Source organism: Sorex araneus, chromosome X (genome assembly GCF_027595985.1).
Source record: "Sorex araneus isolate mSorAra2 chromosome X, mSorAra2.pri, whole genome shotgun sequence".
Classification (NCBI taxonomy): Eukaryota; Metazoa; Chordata; class Mammalia; order Eulipotyphla; family Soricidae; genus Sorex; species Sorex araneus.
Window position 1 is genome coordinate 58974634 of NC_073313.1, and position 22156 is coordinate 58996789.

The following is a 22156-nucleotide window of genomic DNA, read 5'->3' on the forward strand; positions in this document are numbered from 1 at the left end:
GTAGAAAGGCCGTGGAATATTCTCGAAGAGAGGAAATGGAGCAGGAAAAGTGGAGGTGGCCTCCTGGCTCCTCTTGGCATCTGGCCCTTGTCCCTGGGAAGGTCACCCCACCTCCTCCGGTGAAAAATAGGGCAAGAGAGCGTGAGCTGCAGCCAGGTGAGGGCCGGCACGTTGATCCTGCTGTTTACTAGCTGTGGCCTGAGCTGAGCTGTCAGGCCGCAGAAGCTGCCCCCTGAGATGCTGTGTTTGCTCTAGAAAAACCCTCCACATTGCAAAGCTGGAAGAAAACAAGCCCCCACCCCCAGCTTTCTGGACCCAGTCCTCTGCGCCCAGGGATCCCTGATGCTTGCTCCTAGCAAGGCCCCAGCACTTACTTACCTGGCTTTCCGGATTCTTCTTTCCTTTCAGGACCTCCCTTATGCCCCCCACCCTCTGACGCCACTGGTTCCCTGGTGCTTCCCTGGCTCTTCCAGAGAAGATGGTAATGGTTTAATGGGGTCACCCCCACCTGTGAGGAACACAGCTCCTACTGGGGGAGGGGGCCTGGCTCTCTCTTAGCAGCCCAGATCTGCACTGCTCATCCGGCTGGAAGCAAAGTGGAGGGAACAGGTCCTGGGGAGAGCTGGGTGTGTGACCCCAAACTGTGTCAGGGTGAATGGATGAACACTGGCAGCATCGGCCCATAAGGCACCCTGAGAGTGGGGCACTGGTCTGCAGAGTCGCCTCATGGGGCCAGCATCAGCTGAGGTTGCGCTCCAGGTAGAAAGGGTGGGGTCTCTGGACCTCAGCTTCTCTCCACCATGGAGCTGAAAGTGGGGGGCTGGGCTGTGGGAAGCGGCCCCAAGGGGCTCAGAGGGATTGGGACTGGCCTGCTCCAAAGAATCCTTTGCTGGGAGGGGCTGAAGCCCCTCTGGGAAAGGGGTGACCCTTCAGTACCAGCCCACAGGCAGCATAAAAGGCGGCAAAAATGGAGCACCCTCCCCCCTGGACCTTGGGCCTGCCGGCCCCCGCCAGAGAGGAGAGAAGGGAGGTCAGTGCACCCTGGGTCCAGTCCAGTCCATTCCAGTCCATTCCAGTCCCGGGGTGGGGAGGGGAAGCTTCAAGTGGGATGTGAGTCTGGACTGAATTTTAATCACCCGAAAGGACCAGAGAAGTTAATGGTTGGGGGTGAGGGGTGGGGGAGGTGCGAGACAAGCCGTGACCGGCATAAACAAACCGTATCTTGAGTTACACCAGCGGAAAGGTCTGGAATGGCCAGGGAGCCCCAGGAAGTGGGGACCAGGCCTTCGGGTGGCCTCCTCACCCCTCCCTTCCAGATGTGGCCAGTTGGGGGTGTGAGCAGGCTGGGGGCTGAGCTGCCTGGAGGGCAACACAGGGGTGAGGGGCCTTCCCAAGAGAGCTGCCAGGAATGGGGGAGAACAAAGCCTTGGCAGAAAGCACCCCAAAAGAGCCTCCTGCTTCCCCAAAGCCAGGCTTGGTTGCCCTGAGCCTCATAGCTGCCCTGGAGACAGGCCTCACAACAGATTCTGCTGCAGAGGGTCGGGGTGCAAGGGTTTCAGGTTGGTGGGGACCAAATGGGCTCAGAAGGGGCTCAAATGAGCTCAGGAGGAGGGTGGCTGCCCATGGATCTCCGTCCTTCTAGCAATTTCCTCAGAGTCTGTGGTGCTGCACGGTGCGGCACTCTCCAAGGCACTCCTGTATGAGAAGCCTGGCTGATGGCCTATGCCCCCCGTGCCAGCTGGGCCCCAAGTCTCTAATGGGCTGGGGGATCTGGAGGAGCAGGTATTCTGCCTCCCCCACCACTTTTGGCTGCCACCAGCTGCACAGCAGCCGGCGGGCACCGCATCCCATTTCGGGAAATGGCCGCACACTGGCTGCCAGCATGCGCAACCATGGCAACCGGAAGCGGGGAGCCTCTTCCCGTCACCCCGCAGAAAGGGCAGCCTATTTCTGGGACCTGAGCCCAGTTATTTGCTAGTTCTGTATTTTGCTGAGAATTTCAATTTGGGAGAGTAGCTTTCAGGGTGCTGGCCCCAATCTGGGGGGCTCAGACGCATCTCCCAGGCCATGTGTGTGCCCCAGTGTTAGTCTCCAGTGCTCCACAGGTCTTTTCTGCTAGTACAGGAGAGGACAGGTGCTGGGAGGGGGTGCTTTCCCGGGGTGGGGTAGGGACCTGCCTCTACTCTGAGCTCCACAGATAGAGAAGGTCCTCTGAGCTAGCCCAAGGTAGGGGGAGGCTCTGTCATGGCGGGAGGGGGGCTGTCTAGTCCTGTTCGCCAGGTGAATGCGCCCCCAGGACTGCACACGTGGGTGCCGGTGCAGGCTACTCTGCCCCCTAGTGACAGGCTCCAGCCAGTGTGCTGGGCACAGAGCACTGGGTTTTGGCGCTTCGCATGGGCAGTGAGGACGCAGCTGGCTCCTTGGACTCAGTATAATGTTTCCCCAGCTCATCCTTGTCTTAGCATAGATCAGGATTTGCGGTGTCCAGCTTAAGGCAGATAAGCAGGCCACATTATGCTTGTCTATGCATCTGTTGGAGGACTTGAAGTCCATTTCCACTTTGGCGCTTAGGAATAAATGTAGGCACATTCGGGCCCCTCGCTTGGTACGGCCCTGCTTTCATTTCATTGGGGCAGACACAGCCTGGATTTGGGGGGCAGACAGAAGGGTAGAATTTTCTGGGAAACCTGGCAACTCTGTTTAACCTCTGCAGGGCCAGTCAGACTGTTCTCTGCAGTGACGGCACCATCTTCCAGTCCCCCTGCTGGGGCTGACTGGTCCACTTTCCAAACATCCTGCCCATGGCTCTTTAATGCAGACCCCTGGTGGGTATAAAGTGGCATCTCAGCGGTTTCCACTTTCATTCCCTGATTGCTAGTGATGGCGAACATCTTTCAAAAGCTTATGACACATTGTAGATGGTCTTCAGAGAATGATGCAGGCTTAGAATCCTGGTGGTGGCTCACAGTAATGCACGTAATTCATCACATTTGCAGCCCTGGGGTCAACATCTCTCTCTCTCTCTGTGTTTTTTTTTTTGTGGGGCACAATGGCTGTGCTCAGAGATGACTCAAATCTTTGCTTTTAGAGATCACTCCTAATGGTACTTGGGGGACTATGTGGGGTGCTGGGGATTGAGCCCAGGTTGGCTGATTGCAAGGCAAACCCCCTACCTGCTGGACTATCTCTCTGGACTCTGGTCCAGAGTCATTAGGTCCTCTGTAGTGGAGTGTGTCTTCAGATTCTGCCCCCCCATCTGGCAGTCCTAGGGGGCTATTCTTGACTGTATACTCAAGGGCCACTGCCCCTTGTGCCCAGGCGACTATGTGGTGCTGCTGATGAGCCAGTTCTCCCGCATGCAGAGCCAACAGCAGCCCATTGGACACCCTTTCTTTACCTTTTTATTGGTGAATTTATTGCTTGGGAGCCACACCTGGAGTTGTTCAGGCCTTACACCTGGCTCTGTGCTCAGGGATCACTTCTGCCAGGGCTCCGGGATCATATGCGATGCTGGGGATGGAACCTGGGTCGGCCACATGCAAGGCAGGTGTCCTGACTGGTGAGCGCAGTTTTTCAGCCCCATGTAAGGCTATTTCCAGACTCTGGGCTCTGTTCTATTCTATTGATCTATATCTGTCATCATAACAGTATCTCATTGTTTTAATTCTGTTGTTTTGTGGTAAGTTGGGTTTTGAGGCTTTTATTTTTTGCAGTGCTGGAAATTGAACCCAGAGCCTTGCAGAGAGGAGGTGAATGTTCTGCTGCCAGCTACATCCTTGGCAGTGGTTTCTTTGATTGTTTGAGGGCCGCATCTGGTGGTGCTCGGGGCTTCCTTCTGGCTCTGTGTTCAGGGCTCATCCCCTGGGGAACAGTATGCAGTGCCGGGTATTGAGCTAGGGTCAGCCGTCTCTTTCTGTGCATGGTACGGTAAGTTTTAAAGCCAGAAAGTCTTAAATGCTTAAACGTGGTTCTTTTTCTAGAGACCTTTGCTTATTTTGGCTCTATTGCAATTGTGCATGATTTGATCAGCCTGTCAATTTCTGCAAGGAAAAAAGTTGGAATTTGGTATTATCTTGAATTTAAGAGCACAGTTATGAGAGCGTGGCCTTTCTCAACACCATCAAGCCTTGTTTGCTTTGTATTTGGGGCCACATCCCCTGTAGTGTCTGGAGACTTCTCCCAGCTGTTGTGCTCAGGGGTTGCTCCTGATGGTGCCATGGGGCCATGTGCTTCCAGGGATTAAAATTGAGCCTCCCCTACCCCAGAAAAGCCTCCCTTGGAGCTCTCTCTCTCTCTCTCTCTCACTCTCTCTTGAATCACTGTGAGACACACAGTTACAAAGTTATTCACAGTTGAGTTTCAGTCACACAATGTTGCAACACTCCGCCATTCACCAGTGGATGTTTCTCCCCACTGCCAACTACTTTCCCTCCGCCTGCCTGCAACTATGTATCTCTTGGGCCCAACAACACAGAATTCTGCACTCAGGAATTACTCTTCCAGTGCTTGGGGCCATACGGGATGCCAGGATCCATGTGCAAGACCAGCGGAATCCAGTTTGCTCTCTGCCTTGGCATCTGCATGGGCTTAGCTGTTCCCTCCTGTGCTTCCCTTGCTCCATTCTGCCAGTCTCCCGGCCGTTGCGCTCACTTCGCCGGATACTGGCCTCCGCGCTTATTTGCTCACCCAGCAACTTGGACCTCTATCGACTGCCTGCCAAGAGAAAAGAGAAAACTTGATCCTTGGCCAGTGAGTAAATAGCCAACTCAGGGTCGCCAATGCGCTCGGGACCGAGTCCTTTCCTGCTTGTGTGTGTATGTGGGGGGGGGTCTCAAACTGTGAAATTTGCGGCAGTCGACTGGGTGCCCTGAGGGGACATCTCTGGTTGCCTGCGCCAGCCCTACCCCACAGCAGCAGGTTTCATCGAGTCACTAGTTTCAGAGGGACGCCTATGTCCCTGAACTGGCCCAGTGAATTCTCCCTGGGAGTTCAATAGTGTCGGGGATGAAGCCTGGGGTCAAAGATACAAATGTGGACGGGCAGGAGGAAAGGCAGGTAGCTTCTCTGGTATGCCCCCACAGACAGGGGAGAGGGAGGACAGAGCCCAGGAGATGGGGATGGGCGAGGACCGTGAAGCCATTGAGGAAAGGGGGAGCACTGGACTGGGATAGAATCCACCACTGCAGGCTTGGTACACTCAGGGGAGCCTCGGGGGCCAGCTGTCCTGCCCCCCCATCTGTTTAGACACCCACTGATCCCTGCATTGGAGGCCACATCAGCATCTGTCCAGAGCAAGTGTAAGCCTGTTTTGCTCCCACTGCCGCCGGTGACACACGGGCTCCATCCTGATGTTGTGAGAGCAGCGGGTCACCCCAGGAGAGTCCTTCCTGCCTCGCTAGCTTCTGGGACTCTGGTGTCTCTTGGCTGGTGATCGCACCCTCTTTCCTGCGTCTGTCTCTATGCTGAGCAGGGTCACTCCCCGACTTGGGCTGGTCGCCCCATATGTGTGAGAGATCATGGGGGGGGCTCTCGTCCTGGCCCCAGGCCTGGGAGTCCCCTACCCCCTATCCACAAAAGGCCCAACTGTGGGGTGCTTAAGCAGAAGCTGTGTTTGTGAACTGCCATTCACCCCATTGCAGGAGGGGAGGGTAGCTCTGGACAGTGGCTGCTCTGGCTGCTTCTCCCTGGGGACCCCTTTTCCCCACACAGTGCTTTATCCTGGATCACATAACTATTGGTGTGGTTTTTCATTTTATTTCAACGCATGAAATTTCTATTGAGGAAGTATTGTTTCCGGTACTATTGAAGTCATTGTTTTCCCACTGCACAACGTGGTCATGTTTAAAGCCTCAACCTCGTGGAGACCCAGTCTATCTCCCATCAAATACACTAGTCAGTAGTTTTAGATGTCTTCACCGGCTTGTGCATCTGTCACCACCGTATAATTCCAGAACATTCCACAACCCCTCAAACCTGCATGGCATCAGCGGTCCCCCTCCTCATTCCCCTAGTCCCCTGAGCCCTCCTTCCTGTCTTTGGCTTTGTAGCAGCTGCATGTGCATCTCGATCTGGGGTGACTTTCCTGGCCCCCTGCCCAGCCCTTAGCCCATCCCCTAGGGTTCAGATTCTCACCAAAGCTCTCACAGGTGCACAGAAATCTCCCGTTTGGCTCTACTGAGTCTGTTTCTGCTCAGATCTCTGAGAAAGGATGGAACCCCAACACAGCAGATTAGCTAAGGGGTCTTCTGCCAACTGTGTCCTGGCTGAGGAGGTTTCTACTTTCTCCCTCGAGTGTACCCCAACTCCCCAGGGGTAAGGCCTCTCTGGAGTCTGGGGGCGGAAGTGGGGGAAGTGTGTGGGGCACGAGGGGTGGATGGTCACTGTCAAAGTAGGGTAGACCCCACCGGTTTGGTTTGGAGCTGGTGACTGACAGCACCACACCCAGGATAGGAAAGGGGGGGGGGGAATCCAAGCTATTGGAAAATGGCTCGAGAGGGCACAGGAAGGAGACTGTGGGGGGTCTTGTCATGTTGGAGCCCGGGAAGGTGGGGTGAGAGGTCAAAAGGGGGACCTCCAAGTGCCAGGAGTGCTGTGTGGCTTTAATGTGCCCCCTGCTTCCATACAGCCAAGGAAATCCCTGGCCAAGGTGACACCTCTGGGGGGTGCCTTGGGGCAGAGTGTCTTCAGTGGATCCTCCACAAAAAACCCTGGGAGCACTGGCTTGCTCCTCCCCTGGAAGAAGGGGTCACTGCCTCCTACTCTGCTCTGGGCCTCTCAGCCCCCAGCAGCATGGGGCCGTGCAATGGAGTGCTCTGACTCAAGCCCGAGGGATGGGCCTGTCCCAGGCAATGACAGGTAGAGTCTGAGGGGGAGCCAAGGGCAGGCTAGGCACAAGTGGCTTCTGGGGGTGGAGGCGGAAAGGGAAGTCAGGTCTAGGGGGGCTGCTGGGCTGGCCAAGGCCCAAGAACACCATGGGAGGGCACGGAAGGGAGACCAGAAGACTCGAAGGACATCTGGCAGGACCTTACCAATTGTGGAGGCCCCCCACCCTGCCTGCTCCTCTGAGCTTCAGGAGGCTGTGGTGTTCTGGGCACAGAGGCCCCGGGTTTGTGGCCTAGGTGGGGAGTCCTGGTAGTGCCCGCCCCCATTTGAGTGACAGGTGGCAGGGAAGGTATACCCCACTTGGGGAGGCTGATGAAAGTGGCGTGCAGGAGGTATCCCATGACGTCCCCAGGCTCAAACAATCCTGTATCTGCTGAATCAGTCTGTCCATTCATCAGGCTCAACTTCCTTCTCTTCACCCCACACAAGGGTCTGGAGAGCAGGCCACCGGCAGGTGGGGAGGGGGCAGTGGAGGCAGGGGACATGTGGGGGAGAGCAGAGGGCAGGTGGGCTAGGCGGGAGGGACAGAACCCTGAGAAGCAGGTGCTCTGGGCTTCAGCGTTGGCCATGGATGGAAGCTGGGGGACAGTGAGCAGTGACCGCGCGGAAGGCATGACAAGGGCCAGCAGCACCTGGCCACAGACTGAGGGAGCTGGGAAGGATGAGAAGCAGAGACCCCTGGCGGCAGAGCGAGGGAGACCCCAGCTGGGCGACCAGAAGCTTCACGAAGCCTGTCGCAGAGGAGAGAGGCGCTGGCTGGCCCTATCATGTGTCCCTCTGTGACTGTGGGACCTTGGGGTTGGGTGATGTGCTGAAGTTAGGAGCTTCCAGTTGCAATCATCCTGGTGGGCCCAGAAGAGAAGAGGGGCGCAGAAAGGGAGACCTCAGGCGCTGTGGCCAGAGGATGGGGATGACAAGGACGGAGAGCCTGAAGCAGGGCTGTGGGGGTGGGGAGCAGACACTGGGGCGAAGGCTTTCTGCCCTCTCCAATCACAGTCCTGAATCATCAGCTCCCCTATCGTCTGGCGGCAGCTGCGTGTCCCTTTTGTCCTCTAGGTCCCTCAACTGGGTTTGGCGCACGGCTCGTGGAAGACCGCAATCTTGGCCGCCAGCGGGAGCCGCGTTTTCGGCACCGCGCTGTGACAGGCTGCCCGGGTGGGCGCTGGAGAACCCAAGCCCCCTGCGTGCTCAGCGGCTCCTTGTGGGCCGAGGCTCCGGCACGGCCGGATTCGGAAAGCGGCCCTGGCCAGTGCCTGGGCTTTCCCGCGAGTTCGAAAGCCCAGCAGGGGCCCAGCCTTGTTCTGCGGCGTTGCACTCACACTCCCGGGAGCCAGGGACCTTGGCGCGCCAGAGGCGGGGCGGAGGGGACGGCGCCAGTTCTCCGGGGCGGGACAGGTGACGTCTGGGCGCTGGCCACGGGACCGGTCTGTGCGCCTGCGCCCTTGCCCGCGCTTGCGCGCTCTCGGGTGGCAGCTCCGGCGCGGCAACCCGCGCCCCCTCCCCCCGCGCGCTGCGGGCCGGGAGGGGCCGGGCGGGTGGGGCCCGGTGGCCGCTCCGGCCTGGAGACCCCCAGAGCGGGCCTCGGCGCGCTGGGGGGAGCCTCTGGAGGCGCTGGGGGTGGGGGGTCCCTCGTTCCGCGGGAGGTGCCTCATGGAGGCTGTTGTCCCGGAGGGCAGCGGAGCAGGGGACACCCTCCGGGGCGCCGAGGGGCGGCCGCCACCCGAGGCCAGGGTGCACTTCCGAGTGACAAGGTTCATCATGGAGGCAGGTAACTGCAGCCGGGAAGAGGGCGGGCCCTGCACGGACGGGACCCCGGAGGCCAGGGCTGCGGGGCTCCGCTTGCACCGACTGGCTCCGGCTTCCCGGAGGAGCGGCCCGGCGCCCGGGAGCCCCGGCTCCGGCTCCTGCCTTTCCGCCGCGCCCCGTGCATCGGCCCTGAGCGGGGGAAGCCAGTTCTCGGACCCGAACAGTCCCAAGAGATGAGGAGGGAAGCGACTAGCACGGCTCGGAGCGGCCAAGCCCGGGAGCGCCCCGCACCTACTGCACGCCCCGTGTCCCTGCACGCGGAGACACTGCGGAGCGCTCGGTACCACCGAGCCCGTGGGAGCACACCCGGGGAGCCTGCTGCGGGCACCCCGAGCTCCTAGAGTGCCCGGCAACCTCGCTCAAGCGGTCAGGCAGTGAAACCGCCGCGCGGGCAATTTGCACGTTTCCCTGTCAAAAGTATCTCTTAGTCGCCACGTTATTTCCGACCTCTGCTACTTTGTGGCTACAATGTGTGCGGCACGCTGGGCGATCTGTCCCGAGAGATTACGTGGGGTTTGTTCTGTTGGAGTCCGACTCAGCCGAGACCGGGAACGGCCGCCCCAGCCGCCATCCCGGTGACTTGTACATTGCTCGGCCACGTGGCTGAGCAAGCCTGGCCCTGTCCCCTGGTGCCACCCGCCATCTGCTCAGCGCTCCGTGGAAAGCATGACGCCCCCTTGAGAACTTGCTGCCAACTCAAGATCACCAGCAGGACACCTTGGGGAAGGAGGGGGTCCATGTTGGGACAGTTGGGGTGACTGAACTTTAAAATCTGCAATGTTCCAAGCACTTTAGGAGGTCAGGAGCTGGGGTGGGGGTGGGGAATCAGCTCTTTACATCTTTTCACTGTTGTTCAGGCTACATGCTTATACTTGTTTCGGGCTTGGATGAATACATTTGCTGCTCCACATACGGTCCTGCTGTGGAGTTCTTTATAAAACACCGTCTGGGCTGGCAGGGTGGGGGGTGGGGGGAGGACCCCCAGGCACCTCCAGGAGTGATCACTGAACACTGCTGAGTGTGCTCTTCCCAAACTAAACTGAAGCCAAGTGATTGTGCATCTTCTCTTGCACAATCTGTGTGACCCCAAGTATTGGGCTTCCCTTTCCCCCTATACCACAACCACCTGTACTGGGACCTCAGCTAGCAAAAAGGATTTTATTTATTTAATTTGGTTTGGGGGCCACACCTGACAGGGCTTAGGGCTTCCTCCTGGCTCTGCACTCAGGGATCACTCCTAGAGGGCCTTAGGGGATCCTGTGGAGGACAAAGGATTAAACCCAGGTGGGCTAAATGCAAGACAAGTGCCCTATCCAATTGGACATTCTGGTCCCAGCAAAAGGGATTTTATTGAAGGATTCGGCATCCTTCATTTGGTTTTTGGACCACCCAGCAGTGCTCAGAGCTAACTTCCAGCTCAACACTTAGGTATCACTCCTAGCAGGGCTTGGGGGGACCGTGTGTGGTGCTGGGAATTAAACCCAGGTCGGCTGCGTGCAAGGCCAGTGCTCTCCCCGCTGTCCTGTCCAGGCCTGGGATTTAGCATTTGATGTAGGCAGTACCCCCCATCCCCAAGATGAGGTGGTGAGCCTGTTGCCTCACCCTTGCTCTCAGCCAAAGAAGAAAGAAGGCCCTGAGGTGACTGGAGCCAAGGGAGCCCACCAGGAGGCCACGGGTGATGGGGAAGGACAGAAAATCTCAGCCCTGGGAACCTGTGGAAGAGCAAGGGACACTTTGAGCTGAGCCCCCAGAGCCTTGTGACTAGCTCGGTGCTGAGTTTGGGGTCATCCAGCCTGGTGACCCCCAGGAATGCTGCATGCACCTTTCATGTCCTAGCTGACCTGTCTTAAGGGTTGCCCAAGGACCATTTGACCTGCCCGCGTACACCCTGCTCAGTGGGAACTTATTTGGTTTGGGTTTGGGGGCAGAAAACCAACACTAGTAAGTGCCCAGGGGTCACTCCTGGTGAGCTCAGGGGCCCCAGTAGGATCCTGGGATCAAACCCATCTGGGGCCGCCTGCAAAGCATCTCTCTTGCTGTGGCGAAAATTTGCTGGTTCTGGTCCTGTGGCCCCCAGCAGGAGCTGGGCATGGGCTTGAGCCCCTTATTGTGGGCACCATAATCAAGGCGGGGTGCTCTGCCCTGCCCAGCGGCTGTACTGTCCCTGTGCTTGTCAGAATCTGGAACTCACCTCAGGGCTCTGGCACCTGCCTCATGCTCCCAGCCCTTCTTGCTCCGGTTGCCTCATGAGCCGTGGGGGAAAGGCCACCTCAAAAGTGCTCGCTCAGTGGGAAGCAGGCACATACAGGGTGCATGACTGGCTGGAGTGGAGCCTGGCTTCGTGTCTGCGCTGCAGGTCGGTAACTTGGCGGACCCCGAAGCTTGCAGAGAACAGCACAGTCCACTGCAGGGGCTGTTGCATTGAGCAGGAGCCCCAGGGGCTGTGGGCCCATGGGGTCTGCGCAGGTTGGTGGCCCACCATGCGGGTGGAGGATACTGTGACTCCCAGAAGGCCGGATGTTGTGTGTGGGCAGGCAGGCCCGGCCCAGCAGCATTGTCCCAGCAGCCTGAGCGCCCCACCTGCTTCCCGCCTGCAGGTATCAAACTCGGGATGCGCTCCATTCCCATCGCCACTGCCTGCACCATTTACCACAAGTTCTTCGGCGAGACCCATGTGGACGCCTATGACCCCTACTTGGTCGCCATGTCTTCCCTTTATCTGGCTGGCAAGGTGGAGGAGCAGCACTTGCGGACCCGGGATATCATCAACGTGGCCAACAGGTAACAGCACAGCAGCCCCAGTGCCTGCCCGCTCGGATCCATGGTGGAGCTCCCAAAGAAGTGTCTGGGCCGGGGACTTGCCTTTGCAGCCAGGAGGCCCAGATCCTGAGCACCGGTCCTAGAGGAGTCCCCTGCAGAACCGCAGCGGTGAGGGCTCCGTGCAAGGGCAGTTTGGGCTGGGTAAGCCAGAGTGGTACAAAGAGCGGTGGGGAGTCCTGCTGTTCCCACTGAGAACATCATGGAGTCAATGATTTGTTCAGATGGGGCCAGAGCGATAGGACGGTGGGTAAATTGCTTGCCTTGCATGTGGCCCACCTGGGTTCAATCCCTGGCACTGCATATGGTCTCCCAAGCACTGCCAGGAGTGACCCCTGAGCACAGAACCAGGAAATAACCCTGAGCATCACCAGATGTGGCCCATAAAACAAAGAACAGCAGCAAAATGATTTGTCCAGAGTGAGATTCATCCATGAGTGACTGGGGGCAGAAAAGCACCAGAGAGAAGCATCCCCCAACTACCCACATACTCCCCAGCTGGGTTCTGTAGATCCACAGGCCAGAGAAGGAGTTGCCTGACATAGATAGTTCTGGAAGCAGTCAAACTTGTTCACCTGGTGTGGACATGGGGAGACCTGTGCTGGCACCCCTGCTCCCAAGCCATGGTGTACGTGTTTGGGACAGACGTGAGTTGAGGCCCGGGGAAGCCGAGAAAAAGTGACTTATGGAAAGTTACTAAGTGGCTATGCGTCACAGCCTTCCAGGAACTCTGATCGTTAGGAGAGAAAGCTCTGTGGTGGCTTTGCTTTTAATAAACAGGTAACAGGAACTGTACTCCCCACGGCCCACGGTCTGACAGGTTCACGATGTACCGCCAAAGGCGAGGATCAAAGCGGGCGAGCGATCGAGGGAGGGCGGCTGGAGTCCACTCATAATTGCCAGAGCCACAGCAGGGAGGCCCTGCGGAAGGGGAAATTGCTAATTAGACGTGGGTACAGGGTGGAGTTGGGAAGCGGGAGGTGGGGGAATTGAAGAGTGAGTGATGCGCCAAGGCATCGTGAGATGCAGCGGGAAATTTTGGTCACTGAAGTGTCAGTCCTGTGTAGGCGGGGCTGTTGTGGGTGCGGAGGGTGTAGGAAAGGAAATCATTCCTCTTCTGCATCCGTCTGCTGCTGCCTCGGTTGGATGCTTCCTGGGGGCCCCAGGTAAAAAACCTTTATCCCCGCAGGTGATGTGTAATGTCTCCGAGGTCAGGCAGCACAAGTGACTTGGTGCTAGAATGCCTGGCTGCTCCCTGGTGATCCCAAAGGTCCTCTTGGTGGTGCCATTTTACCGAGTGAGCCAGGTGAGCCCTTTGGGGCTCCCAGTTGGCCTCATCAGTTTTATTTTGCTCCCAGGAGCAGAGAGAAGAATCAGTTCCTCCCCTGGCCCAGGCCACGCGCTTGGTGTTTGCAGCACATGTGGCCTTGGTGGAACTTGGTGGCGCTGCGTGCCAGGGTGCACAGTGTCTTTTGATACTGCTCACACATGCACCACAAAGGTAGAGGCTCTGCAGCCTCCGGGGCCACAGGTGAGGCCCATGTACTTCCTGGATATCTGAAAACTCGTGGAGCAGTGGAACCCAGGGGTTTGTAGCTCGTGTGGGTCCAGGGGCGCATTGACTTGAGGGTGTCCCGCTGCCTCCCACACAGGTACCTCCACCCCGGAAGTGAGCCCCTGGAACTGGATGCCCGCTTCTGGGAGATGCGGGACAGCATCGTGCAGTGCGAGCTCCTGGTGCTCAGAGTCCTGCGCTTCCAGGTATCTTTCCAGCACCCGCACAAGGTACGTGCTGGGTCCCACTGCCACCTGCGGCCAGCCTGCCACTCTCACTCAGGCCTTAGCCCCTGACCTGGTCTCCCCCCACAGCCACTTCCAGTTTCTGCCTTTCCGTCTACTTGGCTTGGCTGTGGCCCCAAGCTGGGGGGTGTGTGAACTCCTGGCCTGGACGACCCATCTGCCGTGTGTGCCATGGTCAAACAAGGGTGGATTTGGGCCCTGCTGGGGTCCCTCTTCCCGGAGGTCAGTCCCCGTGGCGGTGCAGGCATCCAGCTCGCTGGGTGTGGCAATGTCCAGACAAATGTGTGGCTGGGGCCAGGCATGCACATTCTACTCTGGACTGCCAGGAGCATATTGGCCCCTAAAAGAGAGCCTCAGTAAACAGTGAAAGAATGGGAGAGACACTCCCCCCATCTTCAGGGTGAGCTCCTCGGGGAGGCTTGGAGAGGATCTGCAGAGACGAGTGGCGTGTAGCTCTGCGCATGTGCACTCTGCGTGCTCTTGCATTTGAATGGAAGTTTATTTGAGCCACTGGGGGTGCACCAGCAGCTGGAGGAAAGAACCCAGAGGACCTTCTGGAGATGAGCAATTATCTAGTTCCCAAGGGGAACATTGGAAGCTCACATGCCATGTCAGCCAGTGGTTTCTTGCTGCTTGGATGCCGATACTGTTGGGTGTGGTTTGGGGGACTTGCACGTTTGCCCCTGCAGTACCTAGGAAATAGCTCTGTCTGGGGAGAACTGGGGGCTTTTGTCTTGATGCTGAAATAGTTGTTAACAAACCTTGTGGCAATGGCCAAGTGCCAAATTGGTGGGTGCAGTGCTGTGTGGGCTCTGGGTGACCACAGGGTGGTTGGTAGTGTGTCGGATCCAGGCAAGCAGCAGTCTCTGGTTGAGCTGGCACGTGCTCTGGCAACCCCCATGGTTAGTGGCTCTTTCCCTGTCTCTTGAGAGTACACCACCTGTCCCTGCCACCCCCTGGTCTTGGGCACGGCCCAGGGCATGCTGGAAGAAAGTGGGGTCCCCTCGGGACAGAAGGGCTCTCAAGTGGCACGCACTGAAGTGGCAGGTTCCACCTGTGCAGGATGCGGTGTGGTGGCCTGGGTAGTGTGGGGTGGGTCACGGCAGAGTCAGGGGGTAAACAATGAGTCCCCAGGTCTCGGAGCTGACTGGCGTGTCTTTGCAGTACCTGCTCCACTACCTGCTCTCTCTCAAGAACTGGCTGAACCGCTACAGCTGGCAGCGGACCCCCATCTCTGTCACTGCCTGGGCACTGCTGCGGGACAGCTACCACGGAGGGCTGTGCCTCCGCTTCCGGGCTCAGCATGTAGCCGTGGCAGTGCTCCACCTGGCTCTGCGGGCATACGGGGTGGAGGTACCTGCCGAGGCCCAGGCCGAAAAGCCATGGTGGCAGGTGAGGCGACTGCTCAGAATCCCGATGGGGCACCCTTCCTTTCCCTAAGGCTGTTGAATCCCCCAAGGGACTGGCTGGGCTGTGCCCTATGCATCCAGGAACTCATGTCCGCTTCTTGTGCTGGGAAACTGCCATGAACTTGGTGGGGGCACTCCCTGGCTGAGATGTATGGAGCTCAGCCCAGCCCTTCCCCAAGCTGGGGAGAGTTTGCCAGACATCAAAGGGGTAGGTCCTCTCAGACATCACACAGGGGGACAGGGACATAGGGGTGGGTCAGAGCATGGTGGGCACATCGGTGAATCGAAAGGCCAGTGGGCAGCTGAAAGGGTAGATGGTGAGTGGCTGGTGGACACATGAGATGGATAGGTGGGTGACTGGGCACTGGATGCACAGCTGGGTAAATGGGTGGGTGAGTAGGGTAGATGAGTTGGGTAGGTAAGTAGATGTGTAGGTAGGTGAGGATGAAATTAGATGGGTAGGTTGGTAGAAGGGTAGGTGGCTTAGTTGGGTCTAAGGGTAGACGAGTCTGTGAATATGTGGAGAGATGGGTATATGTCTGGACGATGACAGTCATAGGGTAGGTGGGAAGGTGGATAGAGGAATAGGTAGGTGGATGGGTTGTTAGGTGAAGGGTGATGGTAGGAAGATAGAACAGTAAGTGGGTAGATGGGTAGGTGGTCAGATAGGCATATTGGTAGATGTGTAGATGAGTAATGTGTAGGTGAGTTGGTGGGTAGATAAGTAGGTAGATGGGTGGGTGGGTGGGTGGATGATGGTAGGTGGGCAATGGGTAGATCAGTAGGTGGGTAGAAGGGCAGGTTGGTAGGTAGGTAGAAGGGTAGGTGGGCAGACAGGTAGATGGGTAGGTAGTTGGAGAGTGATGGTAAATGGGTAGAGAGCTAGGTGGGTTGCTTGGTAGATTGGTGGATAGGTAGGTAGATGGTAGATAAGTAGATAGGTAAATGTATAGATGGGTAGGTATCTGGGTACCTGGGCAGATGAGTTGTGTAGATGGGTATATGGTTGGAGGGTGATGGTATGTGGGTAGGTGGTTAAATTGGCAAGTCAGTGGATAAATAGGTCTGTGAGTAGGTGAGTAGATTTGTTTGGCTAGGTGGGTAGGCTAGTGGATGGGTCTCTGGTTGGAAGATGATTGTAGGTAGGTAGTTGGCTAGATGGGTAGGTCGGTAGCTAGCTAAATGAATAGGTAGGTGAGTAGATGGGTTGTTGGGTAGATTGTTATGTGGTAGGTGGGTAATTATGTGGTCAGTATGTGAGTTGGTGGGAAGACAGGTAAGTGGATAAATTGGTAAATGGGTAGATGGGTAGGTGGTTAGATCTGTCGGTGGGTGAGTAGATTAGTAGGTGGGTATATGTATGGGTTGGTTATATATGGGTTGTTTGGTATATAGATTAGTATATTGGATAGATAGGGAGGTGGTTGAAGGGTGATGGTAGTTGGGTAGAGGGATAGGTGGGAAAGTTGTTAGGTAAGTGGATATGTGGGTATGTGTGTAGGTTGTTAGGTAGGTGGATAGGTGGATAGATGTATAGGCTGTTAGGTGGATAGGTGGGTAGATAGATATATAGGTAGGTAGATGGGTAGGTAGGTGAGGGTAATGGTAGATGAGTAGGTTGGTAGATAAAAGGTGGGTATATGGCTAGATGTGTCACTTGGTAGATGGTTAGGTTAGTCTAAGGTGATGCTAGGTGGGTAGATGGGTAGGTTTGCAGAAATGTAGGTGGATAGATGTGTGTGTGTTGATAGATGGGGAGGCGGTTGGAAGATGATGGTAGGTGGGTAGTTGGGTAGATAGTACGTGGGTAGATAGGTGGGTGAATAGGTAGGTAGATGGGTAGGTGAGTATATGGAAAGGTTGGTATATGGGTAGGTACGTAGATGATTTTTGGTGAGTAGATGAGTAGGTATGTAGATGATATTAGGGGGGTAGATTAGTAGGTGTGTGGAAGGTTATGGTTGGTGGGCAAATGGGAAGGTGAATAGGTGGGTAGATGGATAGGTTAATAGTGGTTAGGTGGTTATATCAGTAGGTAGATAAGTGGGTAGTTGGGTAAGTTTGCAAGTGGGTAGATGGGTAAATGGGTAAGTAGATGGGTATATGGGTAAGTGAGTAGCTGGGTAGTGTAGGTGTGTAGATCGTAGGTAGATGGGTGGGTAAGTAGGTAGATGTGCAGGTGTGTAGATGGGTAATTTGGTATGTGGGTAGTTGAGTGCATGGGTAAATGGGTAGGTGGGTGCATAGGTAGAGGGGTAGGTGGGTAAATGGGTAAGTGGGTAGATGGGTAGGTGGGTCATGTAGGTGAATAGCTGAGTTGATGATGTATTGGGTAGATGGATCAGTAGGTAGATAGGTAGGTGAGTAGGTGGGTAGATGGGTAGGCATGTAGATGGATAAATGGATGAATGGTAAAGGTGGGTAGATGGTAGATAGATAAATGAGTGGATGCTTAGGTGAGTCGGTGGGTAGATGGGTGAGTGGGAAGGTATAGACGGGTAGGTGGGTAGATCAGTAGGTGGGTATTGGTAGATGGGTATAGCAGTAGGTAGCTAGTTGGGGGGATGAGTAGGTGAGTAGCTGGGTAGTGTGGGTTTATAGATCGGTAGGTAGATGGGTAGGTGGCTAGATGGGTAGGAGGTTAGTTAGGTGAGTGCATGAGTAGGTGGGTAGGTGGGTTGATTGGTAGGTAGGTAGATGGTCATGTGGGTTGATGTGTTGATGGGTTGGTGGGTAGGAATATAGGTGGTTAGACGGGTACTTGGGTAAGTGGTGGGTGATTCGGTGGGTGGATGGGTAGGTGGGTAAGTGGGTAGGTTTGTAGATGGGTAGGTGGGTAGGTTGGTAGGTTAATAGGTTGGTAGATGGGAAGGTGGGTTGGTGAGTCAGTGAGTAGATGGGTGTATGAGTTGATGGTTGGGTGGGTAGATGGGTAGGTGTGTAGATATGTGTGTGGGCTGGTGAGTCAGTTGGTAAATGAGTAGATAGCTGGAGGGTAGATGGACACATGGGTATCTGTGTCAATGGGAGAGTGGGTATTTTGTTAGGATGCTAAATGGGTAGGTAGCTCGGTGGGTGGATAGGTGGATAGGTTAATGGGTTGGTGGGTAGATGGGTAGGTGAGTACATTGGTAAGTAGGTAGTTGGGTACGAGGTTAGGTCGGTAGATGGGCATGTAGGTTGATTTGTCGATGGGTAAGTGGATAGAATGGCAGGTGGAAAGATGGGTAGGTGGTTTGGTGGGTCAGTGGGTAGATGGGTGGATGGGTTGATTGGTGGGTGGTTAGGTGGGTATATGGGTAGGTGGTTAGTTGGTTGGGTAGATAGATGGGTAGATGGATAGGTCGGTAGATGGGTGGGTGGGAAGGTGTGTAGCTTGGTAGGTAAATTCTTGGGTTGTTGGGTAGATGGGTAGGTGGTTAGTTGGGTAAATGGGTAAGTGGGTAATTGGGTCAGTGGGTGCATTGGTTGTTGGGTGGGTTGGTAGATGGGTAGGTGGGTATGTTGGTAGATAGTTAGGTGTGTAGAGGTGTTGGTGGTAAATGGGTAGGTGCCTAGATGGATAGGTGGGTAGGTGGGTAGATGGGACGGTGCTAGACTGTAGGTGAGTAAATGGCTAGGTGGTTAAATGGGCAGGTGGGTAGATTGTTGGAAGTAGGTGGTGGCAGATGGTTTGAAGACCTCAATGACATCACTTATGCCTTCCCCCTTCTCAGCTGGTGGCAAGTAGGTGGAACCTCCCCCGGGCCACGCAGTTCTGGGGTCCGTCTGGGTAGGGTATCATGTCTGAGCCTTTTGTGTCAAGGTCTCCTAGATTCTCTGCATCTGGGGATCTGCACCCTTGCTTCTTCCTGCTCATTGTCTTACCCTGTTCTTGAATGAGCGTCTGTAGAAGCACTTCTCTGGCCAACCCCCAGTGGCCTCAGATCTTGATAGTGTCTACTGCTTCCTGAACTGAGGGGTGTCCCCATGGTGCCCTTCCTGGCCTGCTCCACCCTTCCTGGTGAGCTGACTGACCCGCCTCTGCACAGTTGAGCTCTAGATTCTGAATCTGGTCTGTTTTCTTTGCTTTTTCTGGGATACAGCCTTCCCAGAAAAGTCTGGAGACCCGGAAATTCCTAGCAATCCTCAGCCCAGCTGCGTGAGCCTGATGGTTCAGCACTCGTCCCAGTAGTGCTTGGGGTGCTGTTCAGCACTGGGGATCTGAGTTGGTGTCGGAGCCCCATGCACCGTCTCCGACCCTGGCCCAGGCTTGGCACCTTTGCTCCTTGGAGTGCAGAAGACATGTGTGACTGCAGTGTTCCTGTGGGTGGGGACAAGGGGTGGCACAAGGGCTGCATTTTTGTCCTCGGAGGGCATCTGGTGACTGTGTGGCCCCATGCTTCTAAACTTGGAATGCTCATGACTGTTGTGCCACCAGCTTGCTTCTGGGAAGCAGCACCCCTTTGGAGACGTGAGGGGCTGGTCAGGGGTCCTGGGTACAGGATGGCACTCTTGGTCTGTGGTGGGGGGCTTCAGCTCCCTGACAGATACTGTGTGTGGGCAGCCCAGCTCTGCAGCCTCAGGGCTCCCTGTTTCACACACGTGCATATCCCCTGCCCTTTGGCTGCCATTTGGGAAGAAGTGGTGATTGTCTTCCTGTGGAGGCTGTAACTGGGCAGGGAAATCTTCAGTCTCTGTTCCAGGGCCCAGGTTGTCACTTGTTCCATTGTAGACATGGGCTGGGGTGCTCAGCACATGCCATGCTCTATCCTGATCCCAGCAGAACTCTGCATCTCCCCAGGCCGTCTGCAATGTGGCTGCGTCAAGGATCCCGGAAAGGGGCCTGTGTGACTTTGTCCCTGGTCACCCCTGTGGAAGTGGCACTCCAAGAGTCCTTGCTTCCCCGTGGACCCTGGGTACCCTCATACTGGGCCACTTCTTGGCCCTGGGGGACCCCCAGGAATCAACCCTGATCTGCACCTCCAGGCCCGTGCGGAATCTTGGTTTCCCAGCAGCCCTCTGGCTCACCATTGGACTCTCCTCAGCATGTGGAGTCCCCAGCTTCCTGGAAGGTGGCTTGGGAATGTGCTTCCCATGGGGCAGGGCACAACCCGGTACCACGGCTGAACATAGTCCTCTCGATATAGGCGCACACATAATGCTTCCCCCAGGGTTACCCACCAGGCTGCCCGCCCTGAGATTAAGGACCACCCCCCCACCACCACTGAACTCATGCTGCCAGCCAAGACTGCTAGAGCAAGGCACCCCCTCCAGAAGCCATCCAGGGCTAGACCTGTGTTTGTAAGGGAAGTAGCTGCCGAGCGCTCTTGCTGGGGCTCCATGGGAATCCTTGACCACCTCCCAGAGGTCTGCTGTAGGCTGTGGAGTAGTCCCACGGGGACCACCTTCTTGCTCTCCCCAGATCCCCAGAGCCCCAGGGGAAGCAGCAGCCTATGTGGGCCTTCTGACCTCTGGAAAGTTCTATGCAGAAAGCCTGCGGTGGGTGGCTGGTGTGGCCCAGAGCGAGTCTAACCAGAGCTTGTTTTCCTTCTTCTTTCCAGGTGTTTAGTGAGGACATAACCAAGCCAATCATTGATAACATTGTGTCTGATCTCATTCAGATTTATACCATGGACACAGAGATCCCCTAAGGCCCTGCCCGGGACGCCTGGTTCCCCGAGGACTGGTGGGGACACTGGCTCTGTGCCACGGGAGACCATCACAACTGTTGCTTGCACTCTCCGGGTAGCCCCCGCCCCACGCGTGTGGTAGCTGTGCCTCCAGCAGGCAGGCTTTGAGCAGGCGGGGCTGGACCCCAGGCGGCGAGGCTGCTTTTGTCCTGTGAGAGGACCTGTGATCACATTTGGGACAATACATCATTGGAATGAGAATCTAAGAAACAGGCGGGCATGGCCCCCTTATGAATTTTTTTTAAAGAGCCAGATTTATAGAGAATGAAATATGCAGTAGATAAATTCTATTTTTGTCTAATAAAAGATGATCCAAAACTCATCTAAGATGCCTTGACTTTGTTCTTTGCTGCCCTGTCTTTGCTCTGAAGTGCCCTGTCTTTGTTCTGAGGTGCCCCACCTTTCTTCTGAGGAGCCCTGTCTTTGTTCTGTACTTGGGTGGCCTTGGGGGGTAATTTTTGGTTTTCTTTTATTTAGAGTCACATCTGACAATGCTCAGGGCTTAATCCTGGCTCTGCACTCAGGAATCACTCCTGTGGTGGTTAGGGGACCATATGGGATGGCAGGGATTGAACCCAGGTCCTCAGTGTGCAAGGCAATATACTACCTCTCCAGTTCCGGTTTTTGTGTGTCTTTGGGACTCAGTCTACCTGTTAAGTCCTCTGGGGTGCAGAGCTGCTTTCAGGCTGGGCTTAGTCCCTTCCAGAGGACGGCATGCACGTTGCGCCATTGGCCTGGAGGTGTGCCCTCTGTCTTGTTCCACTGCTCCATTCTCTGGACTTGGGGACTGCCCTGTTTGGCGAGTGAGCCTTGTTTTGGAAAGATGGGCAGATCTGACCAAGGTGGACAGGGGACATGGGGGCTGTCCTCAGACATTCGGAACCGTCACACCACCACTGCCAGGACACTAAAAGCTGAAGCTCCATGTTGCTCTTACATCCGAGAAGCAACCTGTCCAGGATCCCAGGCTGTGGGGGGACTGTGGTATTGTCACCAGCCCCCACATGCCCACACCCTCCATCTCCCCAGGTGCCGCCACTGGCACACACGGGGCCCAGACTGGTGAGAGTGATTCACATTTCTTAGGTGGCTGTCTGCACGCTGGCTGAATGGACTTGGTGTCAGGGGAGTGTCCCGGGGCACTAGTCTGTGGTTCACTCCTGTGGCCAGTGAGTCTCTACTTTCCTTCTGTGGATCACTGCTCCACATCTGGGCCACCTTCTCGGGCTGCTTTCAGGTTTCTGTATTGTACACGGTGCCTCTGCCATGACCTCTGGGCCCCAGAGGCACTGTGAGAGCTGTGGGTTTCTCCCTCAGCACCTTTCTGACCAACCTCCAGTGGCCCCAAATCTAGAAAGTGCCCTGCTGCTTCCTGAGCTGAGGTTGTTCATGGGGTTCCCTGCCTGGCCTGCTCCTCCCGTCCTGATGGGCTGACTGGGCTCCAGGTCAGGTCTGCTTGCTTTTATTTCCTCTGGGGTGCAGCCTTCCCGGAATATTTTGGAAACCCGGAGACTCCTAGCAATACTCAGCTTGGCTATGTGGGCTTGATGGCTTGGTGCTTGGTCCCAGTAGTGCTTGGAGGTACTGTAAGCATTGGGGATATAACCTGGACCCCCGGCTTGGCACCTTCGCAACCGCGGAGTGGACTGGAGAGGCCGTGTGTGACTGCAGTGTCCCTGTGGGTGGTGATGAGGGGTGGCAGAGGGGCTGCATTTCTGCTGTCTGAGGGCAGCTGGTAGCCTTGTATGCTTGTGTTTCTTCTAAACTCAT

The 22156-nt window shown here is 56.1% G+C and overlaps 1 protein-coding gene across 3 annotated transcripts; it reads left to right on the forward strand.

The window, feature by feature from the left end:
- The first annotated feature begins 8328 nt into the window (after nucleotides 1-8328).
- CCNQ (cyclin Q) lies at nucleotides 8329-20708 on the forward strand. Of its 3 annotated transcripts, none has more exons than XM_004606516.2 (5): nucleotides 8329-8650; nucleotides 11286-11469; nucleotides 13158-13290; nucleotides 14470-14697; nucleotides 20258-20708. In XM_004606516.2, exons 1-5 carry the CDS (start codon nucleotides 8533-8535, stop codon nucleotides 20345-20347), a joined length of 753 nt encoding a protein of 250 aa, XP_004606573.1. In that variant the 5' UTR covers nucleotides 8329-8532; the 3' UTR covers nucleotides 20348-20708. The 3 variants fall into 3 exon arrangements, with proteins under 3 accessions (XP_004606573.1, XP_004606574.1, XP_054978898.1); XM_004606517.2 differs by having other exon boundaries at nucleotides 20318-20708; XM_055122923.1 differs by having other exon boundaries at nucleotides 13158-13266.
- The last annotated feature ends 1448 nt before the right edge of the window (nucleotides 20709-22156 follow it).